The 13,487-nt window shown below is 47.3% G+C and overlaps 1 protein-coding gene across 7 annotated transcripts in view; it reads left to right on the forward strand.

Moving 5' to 3' along the window:
- The window catches only part of CLASP2 (cytoplasmic linker associated protein 2), a 425,149-nt gene that overhangs the window by 183,594 nt on the left and 228,068 nt on the right, over nucleotides 1-13,487 (forward strand). For all 7 annotated transcript variants that reach the window (XM_058184362.1, XM_058184359.1, XM_058184356.1 and 4 more), the window contains one exon: nucleotides 5,357-5,492. In XM_058184362.1, coding sequence (XP_058040345.1) covers nucleotides 5,357-5,492 — 136 coding nt within the window. The remainder of the gene's footprint in view (nucleotides 1-5,356; nucleotides 5,493-13,487) is intronic.

Here is a 13,487-nt window from a genome sequence, read left to right on the forward strand (position 1 = left end):
ACTTGCATGCCATCAGAGAGGGCGCTGCGTGCCACCTCTGGCAAGCATGCCATAGTTTTGCCATCACAACTCTATATGAACAAATCACTTGAATGTATTTCATTCTGATTTGCCATTCATTTTTATATTCGGTCCTTCAGCCTATTCATTCTTGACTCCATCTCTAGTTGTTTCTCTATACACACCTTTTAAGTTGCTTATGCCCAATGCATTTAATTTTTTATTTTTCTAATACAGGTTGTCCTTGACTTACGACTATAATTGAGCCCAAAATTTCTGTTGCTAAATGAGATAATTAAATGAGTTTTGCCCCACTTTGCAACCTTCTTGCCAGAGTTGTTAAGTGAATCATTACATGGTTGTTAAGTGAATCTGGCTTCTCCATTGATTTTGTTTGCAGAAAGTCACAAAACAGGATCACATGACCTTAGGACACTGCAATCATCATAAATTTTGATCACATGATCAATAAATTTTGATCACATGATCATGGGGATGCTGCAATAGTCATAAGTGTGGAAAACTGTCATAAGTAACTTTTTCCAGTGCTGATGTAAGTTTGAACAGTCACTAAATGAATTGTTGTAAGTTAGAACTACCTATATATAACTACTATTTAATAAAATGGGCAGAAAAATGCTGTTAAATGCAGCGGTTTTCACTTCTCTTGACAAATTTGACCTCGCTATTGCTATATCTGAAATTACTAACAATCTTCCAGGGTAATCTTCCATCTCATACACAACATCTTTCAGTTCTCTTAATCAAAGTATCATCATGGCATGGATTTCTAAAATAGGTGTATCCACTATGACAAGGAATCTAGAATGAAAATTAAATTTTTGAAGGGCTGTATACATGTAGTCCTCGACTTACAGTTCATTTAGTGTCCGTTCAAAGTTACAACAGCACTGAAAAAAAATGATATGACCATTTTTCACACTTATGACCATTGAAGCATCCACATGGTCAGATGATCAAAATCTGGAAGCTTGGCAACTGATTCACATTTATGACAGTTGCAGTGCCCTAGGGACATGTGATCATCTTTTGCAATCTTCTGACAAGCACAGTCAATGGGGAAGCCAGATTCACTTAACAACTGTGTTACTAATTTAACCAGTGCAGTGATTCATTTAACAAATGTAGCAAGAAAGCATTTTTGAAAGCGATCACGTGCTCTGGCCCCTCAGTCCCTACCCGTTCCTCGGGCGGTCATGATCCTCAGAGCTTGGATCTTCGGTTGATGTTATGTAATGCTTGGTCCGTGGTCAACAAAGCTCCCCTGATCTGTGATCTTATTCAGGGGGAGTCCGCGCACCTTATGGGCATTACGGAGACCTGGCTGGGTCCAGAGGTGGGGGTTCCCCTTGTTGAGCTGTGCCCTCTGGGTTTCTGAGCATTTCATCAACCGAGGGCCCAAGGTAGGGGTGGGGGTGGCGGCGGTTGTCATTAAGGAAGATCTAGAGCCGAGGGAGGCCACTGTTCCTCAGATTACCGGCTGTGAATTCCTCTATGTGAGGTGGGGCCATAGGAATCAGTTGGGTTTGTTGATCGCGTACCTGGCTCCTTGCTGCGTGACCACAGCCCTGCCCGAGCTGTTGGAGGTACTTGCCGGGGTGGCGGTTGAGACTCCCAGACTTATAGTCATGGAGGATTTCAACCTGCCATCGACTGGCTTGTCATCAACTGCAGCTCGGGAGTTCCAGGCTTCCATGACGGCCTTGGACCTGATTCGAGTAAATGATGGCCCTACGCACATGGGAGGAGGCACGCTGGATCTAATTTATATCTCTGGACAGTGGCTAAATGATCTGGAATTAGATGATTTAGTAACAGAACCGATGTCATGGTCATAAGGGATGCCTTATGCACGGTCACTCATGCTCTTGTCACTTCCCGCTTGGACTATTGCAATGCTCTCTACATGGGGCTGCCCTTGAAGTGCACCCGGAGGCTGCAGCTAGTCCAGAATGCAGCTGCGCGGGTAGTAATGGGAGCCACTCGTTACTGCCATGTAACACCACTCCTGCGCAGTCTGCACTGGCTTCCTGTGGTCTTTTGGGTGCGCTTTGAGATTTTGGTTACCACCTTTAAAGCGCTCCATGGCTTAGGGCCCGGGTACTTACGGGACCACCTGCTGTTACCTTATGCCTCCCATCGACCCGTAGGCTCACACAGAGAGGGCCTTCTCAGGGTGCCGTCCGCCAAACAATGTCGGCTGGCGGCCCCCAGGGGAAGGCCTTCTCTGTTGGAGCTCCTACGCTCTGGAACGAACTTCCCCCTGGTTTACGTCAAGTGCCTGATCTTCGGACTTTTCGCCGTGAGCTGAAAACGCACCTATTTATTCAAGCGGGACTAGGTTAAAAGTTTTATTGAATTTTAATTGGAGTTATTTATATTTTAAGGTTGTTAAACTGTTTTAAATTTCGGCTACCCAGTAATATGTTTGTTTTAATCTTGTTTTAATGTTTATATTGTGGATTTTATATGGCTGTACACCGCCCTGAGTCCTTCGGGAGAAGGGCGGTATAAAAATTGAATAAAATAAATAAATAAATAAAAATGGTCAGATCATTTTCTCCTTCGCCTAGACTTCCGAACCGCCACCCACCATCGCAGGGAGACGGAACCTATACGTTGGTTCCGTCCCAGGCGCCTGATGTACCCTGAGAGGTTCCTGACGGAGCTTGGGCCATTTCCTGAGGATCTAGCCCACGGCTCGGCTGAGGACTAGTTGTGGCCTGGGAACAGGCCGCGGCTGGGGTCTTGGACCATGTCGTGCCTTTGCGGCCTCTAACCCGGCGCAGATCTCGTCCGGCCCCTTGGTTCTCCGAGGGGCTGATGGAGATGAAACGCCAGAGAAGACGCCTAGAGAGTACTTGGAGGTCCAGTCGTTCCGAAGCTGATCGGACACTAGTTAGGTCCTATTCTAGGACCTACCTAGTGGCAATGAGGGAGGCGAGGCATTCCTACGCTTCCACCCTCATTGCGTCGGCAGATAACTGCCCGGCCGCCCTGTTTCGGGTGACCCGCTCTCTCCTTCATCAGGAGGTGCGGGATGACCCTTTGCAGGGATGTGCCGAGGAGTTTAGTGGTTATCTATACGATAAAATCGCTCAGCTCCGGGATGGTCTGGACGGAAATTGGGATGATCCAAGCGAGAGGGAGGAGTCACGTCTTGTAGAGTCTGTTTGGGATGAATTTGATCTTGTGACTCCCGAGGACATGGACAGGTTGTTGGGGAGGCTCCACGCCACCACATGTTTACTGGACCCGTGTCCTTCCTGGCTGGTGCTGGCCACTCAGGAGGTGACATGAGGCTGGCTCCAGTGGATTATCAACGCTTCTTTGTTGGAAGGGGTTTTCCCTGCCGCCTTGAAAGAGGCGGTGGTGAGACTCCTCCTCAAGAAGCCCTCCCTGGACCCAGCTATTTTGGATAATTATCGTCCGGTCTCCAACCTTCTCTTTGTTGCGAAGGTTGTAGAGAGTGATGTGGCCCGGCAGCTAGCCCAATACCTGGATGAAGCTGTCTATCTAGACCCATTCCAGTCCGGCTTCCGACCCGGATACAGCACGGAGACAGCTTTGGTCGCGTTGGTGGATGATCTCTGGAGGGCCAGAGACAGGGGTTATTCCTCTGCCCTGGTCCTATTAGACCTCTCAGCGGCTTTTGATACCATCGACCATGGTATCTTGCTGCGCCGGTTGGGGGGACTGGGAGTGGGAGGCACCGTTTATCGGTGGTTCTCCTCCTATCTCTCCGACCGGTCGCAGACGGTGTTGACGGGGGCAGAGGTTGGCTGCGAGGTGCCTCACTTGTGGGGTGCCATGGGTCGATTCTCTCGCCCCTTCTGTTCAACATCTATATGAAGCCGCTGGGTGAGTTCATCAGTGGCTTTGGGGTGAGATACCAGCTGTACGCTGATGATACTCAGCTGTACTTTTCCACCCCAGGCCACCCCAACGAAGCTGTTGAAGTGCTGACCCGGTGTTTGGAAGCCGTACAGGTCTGGATGGGGAGGAACAGGCTCAAGCTCAATCCCTCCAAGACGGAGTGGCTGTGGATGCCGGCACCCCGATGGAGGCGAGTTATTGGCCCCAAAGGATAGGGTGCGCAACTTGGGTGTTCTCCTGGATGAACGGCTGTCATTTGAAGATCATTTGACAGCCGTCTCCAGGAGGGCCTTCCACCAGGTTCGCCTGGTTCGTCAGTTGCGCCCCTTCCTTGATCGGGATGCCTTGTGCACAGTCACTCATGCGCTCGTTACCTCCCGCTTGGATTATTGTAATGCTCTCTACATGGGGCTCCCCTTGAGGTGCACCCGGAGGCTTCAGTTAGTCCAGAATGCAGCTGCGCGGGTGATAGAGGGAGCTTCACGTAGCTCCCACGTAACACCACTCCTGCGCAGACTGCACTGGCTTCCTGTTGCCTTTCGGGTGCACTTTAAGGTTTTGGTTACTACCTTTAAAGCGCTCCATGGCTTAGGGCCTGGGTACTTATGGGACCGCCTGCAGTTACCTCATGCCTCCCACCGACCCGTACGCTCACACAGAGAGGGACTTCTCAGGGTGCCGTCCGCCAAACAATGTCGGCTGGCGGCCCCCAGGGGAAGATCCTTTTCTGTGGGGGCTCCTACCCTCTGGAACGAACTTCCCCTGGGTTTACGCCAAATACCTGACCTTCGGACCTTCCGCCGCGAATTGAAAACACATTTATTTATTCGCGCAGGGCTGGCTTAAATTTTATTGGTTTTAAATTTTTATAATGAATTTTTAATGGGTTTTAGTTTTATATGTTCCAAAGTTTTAGGCCAATTATGTAATAAGTTTTTTAATTCGTATTTTAATTGTATATTGCACTGTTTGTTTTACCTTGGCTGTACACCGCCCTGAGTCCTTCAGGAGAAGGGCAGTATAAAAATCGAATAAATAATAATAATAATAATAATAATAATAATAATAATAATAATAATAATAATAATAATAATAATAATAATAATAAAAGAAAAGTCATAAAATGGGGCAAAACTCACAACAAATTTCTCACTTAGCAACATAAATTTTGGGCTCAATTGTAGTCGTAAGTCGAGGACTATCTGTCATTATTTTTAAAAAAAAGCATTCCATCATTCCTAGCTGGGTAGTGTTGGCTGGCTAGGATTGGGGAAGGAAATTTGGATTAAGATATATGCTGATGAAATTTAGTAGGAAAGTTCTTAAAGGTTTATGTCAAATAATGGATTTTGGAAAATTAAATATTCTAGAAAGCAATTTGTGATATGATGAGTTGTTAAAAAATTTATATTGGCAGTTGAATGAATTTTGATAATTTGCTTTATTTCATTTTATGCAGCCATCTTTCTACAGTTCTGGGAAACAAATTTGACCATGGAGCAGAAGCCATTGTGCCTACTCTATTTAATCTGGTCCCTAATAGCGCCAAAGTAATGGCTACTTCTGGGTGTGCAGCGATTAGATTTATTATCCGTGTGAGTATATTTCTGTTACTTTAAAAAGCTACTGCCAGTTAGGCATGTGACTTATTGATTACTAATCATCAAACATTATTTTTAGCAAAATAAACTGTACATTTGGCATGTGTAGACAATCATCTATTGCAGGGATGTCAAACTCTTTTCATTGAGGGCTGCATGAGGGTTGTGTTTGACCTCGGGAGGCCAAGGTGGGCGTGCCAGCATGACATCACTCATCTCAATGGTCCAAGCACTGGACCTAAATGAAACAGAAGCTTACTTGCTCTGGAACCAAACAAAGTGCTTCTTTAGGCCGAAGTCTTGACACGCAATGAGTCCGCAAAAAGTCCTTTGTAGCAAGTCTGTGGAAAAGTCAGCACTGGGAGCATTCGCCTTCCAGCGTTTTGTATAGGTGTCTTCCGCCCCGGGCACAACTCAACCGGGTAGTCACAGACAGCTGCTTGCCCAGATAGAAGGTGGTTTTTCTTCTTGGCGGCTCCAATGCTTTCGGCCTTGATCAGCTGTTCAGTGGCTGATTGTTGGCAAGCTCCCTGGCTTGCTGCCAATCAGCTGAGCCTCACCCATCACCGCTGATTAGCTGTGCCGTGATCCGCTGTTCGGCAGCCAGAGAATGGCTCCCTACCATGCTGCCGACCAGCTAGCCTCTGTTTGCTGCTGCAGGGGCTTGCCCGACGCTCGCCCACCACCCAACTTCCCCCTAGGAATGGCAAACCCCAGAGCGGGGTTTGACAGGCAGCACCCCTCTACCAGGGTCACACCTGGAAGACAGTAAACATAGGCATTACATTAGCAGATCATCAGGAATGCTTATCCCCTTCTACTCGTGGTTTGTTGGGATATTGCTTGTGGAACCTTTGGATTAGTCAGGCTGCCCTCACATCTCTATCCACCACCCAGGAGGCGCCTGTCAATGGGTATCTCTTCTACCATATCAGATATTGTAATTTTCCCCTATGGATTCAGGAATCCAATACCTGGTCTACTTCGTAATGATCCTCATTCACCAATACTGGGCCCTGTGGCTGCGCCAGTAAAGGCCAGATGATGGACTTCCTTATAGGCTTCAGCAGACTGCTGTGAAATGCAGGGTGAATAGCCAGGAAATAGCCGTACTGGAAATTTCCAATAGCCGGGAAAGTTTCAACTCCACAGTGACTGCGTTGATCACCCTCACTATCGGGAAGGGACCCAGGTACTTTGGGGCCAGTTTTTTACAAGGCACTTTCAAGCATAGGTACTTTGTACAGAGATACACCCTCTCCCCTACCCAAAAGGGCTTATGTGGAACCCGGGTTTTGTTGGCCTAGCCCTTTTGGTTTTAGCCACTTTCCTTAACGCCACCTTCACAGTGCTCGATAACCCTTTAGCGGTTCCATCCACTCATTTGGATTAGTAGGGGAAGGAGGGTCCTGAGGGTACTCAGGAATAGGAACAAACTCTACTCCATTAACCACCCGGAACGGATTGAAGCTGGTATTACGGTGCTCCTGCAATACCATTGTTAATCAGTTGCATGAACACTGTAGGGGCCCCCTGTAGCCCGAACGAGATCACCTGAAACTGATAATTCCCCAAGGGACAATTAAAGGCAGTTGTCAGGGTTCCAACAGATGCCCTAATTAAATCATGAATCTCAAACCAAGTTTAAAAAGAAATCCAGTTCTCAAAATGTTGTTCATCCTCTACCATAATAGGGGAAGGAACAAGGGTAGTAGCCAGACGAAGATCAGAGGGACTTCAATAAGCTACAATGGAAAATGGGGTGGACTTGCCATAATGATTTAGGGAGTTGTAATTCCACCGTGACAGGATTAATAATACGAACTATGGGGAAAGGCCCAATATATTTAGGATTGCTGCATAGATTTTAGAAACTTGGTGGAAAGCTAAACTTTGTCCGTCACTTTATAAGGTTTAGGTTTTGTTTGTCTGCTTATGCTTGAATGAAGCCTTGGCTTCATTCAAGGCTTGCGGACCACCAGCCAAATGGTTTGCAAATTGACTGTTTCAAGGAGGGTATATTTGGTTCATGTGAGGATGACTAAGGCATAGCATTAAATTCTTGCCCTGTGACCACTCTGAAAGGGGTAAAACCTGTGCTAGCATGAACTGCATTTTTATAGGCTATTTCTGCAAAAGGCAGTGGTTAGATCCAGTTGTCCTGCTAGTAATTAATAAACAGTGCAGGTACTGTTCCAGAACTGAGTTCATTTGTTCAGTGGCCCAATTTGTCTGTGGATGATGAATAGAACTAAGTCCCTGCTTGGTCCCAAATAGATTCAGAAAATTTTTCCAGAACTTGGACCTGAATTGGACCCCTCTGTCCAAAATAATATGTTGTGGGGTCCCCTGCGTGCAGTAAATGTTGACCAAAAACAGTTTAGCCAAGGCTTTGGCTGTAAGGACTTTTGGCATGGGATGAAATTAACCTGTTTTGAGAAAAGATATGTGACAACCCAGATCACTATGTTTCCAGAACTCTCGGGCAATTCAACAATGAAATCTATGGAGATCTCTCTCCATGGTGCGGAAGGGTCGGCCACCGGCTGCAGTAGGCCGTGTTTTTCCCCGCCTGGGTTTAGCAACAGCGCAAATGGGGCAGCTTACTACATAACTTTTTTAATGAGGGCCACCAGAATTGCCATTTCAGTAAATGTAATGTTTTTACAAAACCAAAGTGGAGCTAATGTGGAGTCGTGACAAGCTTGCATAGTTCTCAGCCTTTTCCTAGCTGGGACATCTTTTATTATGCAAGTACATTTATTGGCACTAAACCACTAATCCGTTTCTAAGGCTTTTTTGAAATTTATGGTGGTGGCATTGTCTAAGGTGGAGGGGTCATTCTTCAACTGAAATCATGTGATGGCCTTAGCTGCTTATTTGGAGATTGGGATCATGGGCTTAATTACTTCTGCCTTGACACTATTGTATTGCGGTAGTCTGGACAAGGCATCTGCAAAAAAGTTTTTCCCTCCCGGTAAATACTTCAAAATGAAATTAAAGCATTGGAAGTACTGTGATCACCATACTTATTTTAGGGACATTTTCTGTGGGGTTTTGAGTGTTTCCAAGTTCTTGTGGTCAGCCCATATTTGGAAAGGTATTTTATTTCCTTCCAAGAAATGTCTCCAAGTTAGGAGTGCCCACCTAAGGAGATAGGCAGTATGGGATGGCAATATGGGAAAAGCCTCCTTTTCCTATATTGTCCATCTCTGTTTAGTTTCAGTTAACTTCATAGAGGTGTACATGGTTGTAATTTGCGTTCTTCATTTTCTTGGAGTAAAACAAGTATCAACTACCCATCACTGGCATCAGCCTAGATTACAAATGGTTTCCCTGGATCTGGGTGTTTTAATATAGGTTCAACGAAAAGAGTTTTTTCAGTTTTTCAAAAGCCGCTTGACATCCCATAGTCCAATTCAGGATTGGCTAGGTTTTGGTTTATCTACCTACTTGGTTTTTAACAGATTTGTAATCAGTAACTCTATTTGGGTAAAAGAGGGGATAAATTATCTATAAAAGTTAGCAAATCCCAGGAAGCTCTGCAATTGTTTGTGAGTCCACTTGAGGACTGTTCTGACTTTTGCAGGGTCCATTTCTATCCCCTGGTGAAAGATTCTGTACCCTAGGTAATCTGTCTTATCTTGATGAAAATCACATTAAGAGAGTTTGGCAAACAACTGAGCTGCCCTTAATTTCTTCAAAACCTCCAGCACCGATGTTGCATCTTAATTTCAGTATAAATCAGTATATCTGTTCTGTTTTCCTCCCCCAATACTCCCAAGAAAGAGTCAGTCAAAGGCCTCCTCTTCTTCTTTATTTACATAGATAAATGTCCTGGCCACGTCTACCCACGGGCCTGCCAAGTTTCTGGAGATAACGAGGAAATTATAGATAAGGCCAGAATTACTCACGAATATATTCTTCCCTCCATTGATACAGTTTGCCCGCACAAATTCATTGCTTTGTCCAAGACAAAAACCCAGGAAGTCCCGCCTCCTATTTATAGTCTCTGCAGATGTCACTGCATGACCATCATTCCCTGGCTTTATCCCAACGCTGCTTGTTGTGTCTTGCCCGCCCTCAGAGCAGCCGGGGCCTTCTTACCTGCTCCCGAACACTGAGGAATGTATGCCTCCCGGCCCAAGTCCTGGCTCCATGCCCACACAAACTGCAGAAGAAGGAGCATCTCCCGGCCCCAGCCCTGACTCCATGCCCAGGCAAACGGAGCAGCTAGACCCCTCCCCCTCCTCCACAGCATGTGAGCCTGAGGAGGGTTTATTCCCAACAGCTGCTGATTGGTGTGACCCTCGCATCAGAAGGCTGGATAGGCGGAGGCAACAGAAGGAAGGGAGGGGCAGGCCTTAATGAGTGCTGAGTCATGGAGCCACACCCCATGGCCTATATAAAGGATCTGCTTTCTGGCAGTCTCTGAGTCAGGCAAAAGTCGAACTTATCTTGCTGAAGTCACTTACTGGTCTCCTGCCTGCTCTGAGGACTTTGCTAGGACTTTGGGCAGAGCTGCAGAGGCAAGCCTGATTCGGATTTCCCTGACCCGGCCGTCAGCGGAGGAGTGGGACACGACACTGCTTCTGCTGCGCGCGCCGGTCACGTCTGCGCAGTCTTGCATCACTCCAAAACTGTTCTTGGGGCGTTGCCAAATCAGAAGAAGGCTCGAGAGAATCAGGCCTTGCCGGCCCCTCCTCCTCCCTTTGAGTGGGTGCCAGGGAGGGAGAGGGCCCAAAAGAAGCAGGGCTTGCCAGGTCTTCTCCCTCACTTTCTGAATCATCCGAGTCCAGGAGTCCGGGTCCAGGAACCTGGGTCACAACACTATCATCAAGATAAACCAAAACTCCCTTATAAGTGCTCATACAGTATCTCATTAATTAGCTGCATGAAAACAGCGGGAGCCCCTTGGCAAAACCTTGAACTGAAAACATCCTAGCAGACAATTAAATGCTGTTTTCCATTCGTCTTCTTCTCGGATCCTGATCCAGAAATAAGCCTCCTGCAAGTTTAGTTTAGAAAAAGTTCTCCCATTCACGAAATAGGCCAGCATGTCCTTTATTAAGGCTAGGGGATAAAGATTTTCATTGCAAATAGCATTTAAATTCCTATAATCCACACATAAATGTAATGAGCTGTCCTTCTCCTGGAACAGGAAGGAGGCGGCTACCTTAGGTCTTGCCAGTTCGATGAACCCACGCTTGAGGTTTTTGTCTATGAAGTGCCACAATTCATCCATTTCCTGGGGAGTCATAGCATAAACTTTTGGCTTAGGTAGTTTGGCCCTTGATAAAATCTCGATGGCACAATCCATAGACCTATGGGGGGGGAGTTCATCTGAAGCCACTTCATTGAAAACATCCATCATATCCCAGTATTTCCTGCGGACGCCCAGTAGTAATCCACTTGCTGCAGCCATAGCTACCTCCTTACTCTGTGTTATTTCAGTCTGGTGGGGTTCCTCGTTTCGAATTAATTCATCATTAGGGAATTGGAGGGTCCCCTCTGTCCACCCTTAGGTTCCACTTCTTTAACCAGGTTAGCCCCAGAACTAGGACCCAGTCCATCCCTAGTGTCACAATGGAAGCAATGGTTTCGTAGTGATCTACCATCGTTAGTTTAAATGGTTCAGTGGCAAACATGGCTGGGGCACCCCCTGCAATGGGCCCATCAAGTTGGCAGAACGAGACTAGAGTTTTTAGTGGCCTTAGTTGAATGCCCAGTTCCCCGACCAGGGCTTATTAATTTTTCGTGCACCCCGAATCTAGCAATGCCTTAAGTCTCATTTTTCTCCCCGTTACAGAATTAACAGTTGTGTAGGTGTTGTAAAGCGTTCGACAACCCCATTCACCAAAAGGTCTTCACTCTCTGACTGACTGGGTTCATCCACCGGAGGGGTTGGAGTTCCTCACATGTAATTGATTCCGGCGGGAACTCAATGACTGCATAGTGTCAGGGTTCCAAGGAACATCCCCAACGAAATAAAGCTCTGAGGCTTGAGGTTACTCAAAGTTCCAATTTATTAGAGATGTCATGTTGGCACAGCTGGGAAAAACAGAATCTGAAAGCTTCCAGGTTTTCCACACTCAGTTGACAGTTCACAGCCCTGCCCCATACCCACAAATTTATCACATTGTCTAATCAACTCTTCACACTCAATTGAATATAATCTTCAGGCAGTCTCCATCAGATGCAGGCAAAAGTCCTTGAATAGGGAATGTTGTTATGACTAACTTTCTACCGCTCCAACAATAACCCCCTCCAAACTTCCCCAGCTAAAATATGTGGCAGTTAAGAGGCAAAAAAGAAGATTGTCTTCCAAAACACTGTCTGCGGGTGCAAGGATGGCTTGTACTTTGGCTCTAATCCCCATTTTCAGGACCGTGGCTAGGTTAATTAGTCATCTAGTGCAGCCTGAGTCTATTAGGGCTTAAAAAATGCCCTGGATCCCTGTCTTTGGGGCTGTGAAGCGTATAGGAAGGACAAAGGGGTGGATCGGTTCACTCACCATCAGATCATCTTCACCATCGTCCTCTCTGTCATAGGGATCTGGTGATTGGTCATCATTGGTTGGAGATCCCCCTTCTTTAACTGGGTTAGGAGGGATCTCTATAGCCTGGAGGGCTTTTCGGGACATGTTGGTGGCACATCTTGGGCCTCATTCCGGTCACACCCTGGGTGGTGGCTCTGGTTTGATTTTCGGAGGTGGGGTTGTGCATGTAGGCGATGTGGCCCATCCCTCCGCAAAGGTAGCATTTCAACTGGCTTTGTGGGAGGGTTGATTTTAGGGCCGGCTGTGTTGCTGCAATCTCTCGTTGGCTGGATGGTCTCCGGTCTGGTTAGTCTCTCTCCTTCAGTTGCTTCCGAATGTCGTTTGCGCACAATCAGCAGTCAAGTTTTATGGCCACTCGGAACCATTCACACAGTTGGTTTGGAATGCCCTGATAGGTAGTTACCTGGGCAATTTTCTTGTCCAGGCTTGTTCTGAAAAAGTGAACCAATTCTGGCAAAGAGGGTAGCTTCCCCACGTCTTTTCTGAATTCACGGGTGTGTTCTTTTATGGGTTATTGCCTTCGCTCTCATAGGAGGTCAGTTGATATTCCCCTGCTGTCGGGGGCTCCCCGCCCCCTGCAGGTGATCTGGTATGCTATACTGGACTTCTCGATGGTTTTACAGGGTACATTTGCTGCCTTCCCAGTGAACCTAGTCTTTGCCTGCAGATTCGGGGCTGGATATTTGGCTGCCTGGTAGCCCAGTTGATTGCACCGGAAGCACCGTATTGGTGCTCTTGCTGGCAGAACTACAGTTGGACCAGGGATCACCCAGGCAGAGCCAGGTGATTTCTCCATAAAGTGCTGGGGTCCAGGACCCACATTTCCCTTGTGACGACAGTCCCTCAGCTCTGAGTCCAGTTCATGACCGCCTGGTACCAGTCGCTAAGCCGGTGAGGGAGGCCCCGGTAAGCAGAAGCGTGGAATAGTGTGCGGTCCAGCCATGCCTTGAATTGGTGGACCAGCAACCACTCTGGCCAGACCCATAATTTATCGGCTACCCAGTGGAATTCCCGGACATAATCAGCTGACAACCGGCCCCTATGTATCAGAGATAAGATCTCTCCGCTCATTGGATTCAGGTCCCATCTTCAAATCGCACCAGTAATGCCTCTAGAAATAGGTCTGTGTCTGCCAACTCCTGGGCATCCCCACTGTGCAAGTCCACCACCCTTTCTGCAGCATCAGCTTCCAGCATCGCCGTCACAGCCACAATCATTGCTCATTGTGATGGGTAGAAACAGCTATAGCAGACCAGGTGATTAATAACTTGATTGAGGAACAAGGCTCAGCAGTCAGGGTTTCCGTCAAAGGTGGCCTATAACGGTGGAGGTTCCCAGGGCAAGGGCTGTTACCAGAACTGCATTGGCCACCCGGGGCCATGGTGGGCCTAGTCTGTTGTGTCTTGCCCGCCCTCAGAGCAGCCGGGGCC

This window comes from Ahaetulla prasina, chromosome 4, assembly GCF_028640845.1.
Source record: "Ahaetulla prasina isolate Xishuangbanna chromosome 4, ASM2864084v1, whole genome shotgun sequence".
Classification (NCBI taxonomy): domain Eukaryota; kingdom Metazoa; phylum Chordata; class Lepidosauria; order Squamata; family Colubridae; genus Ahaetulla; species Ahaetulla prasina.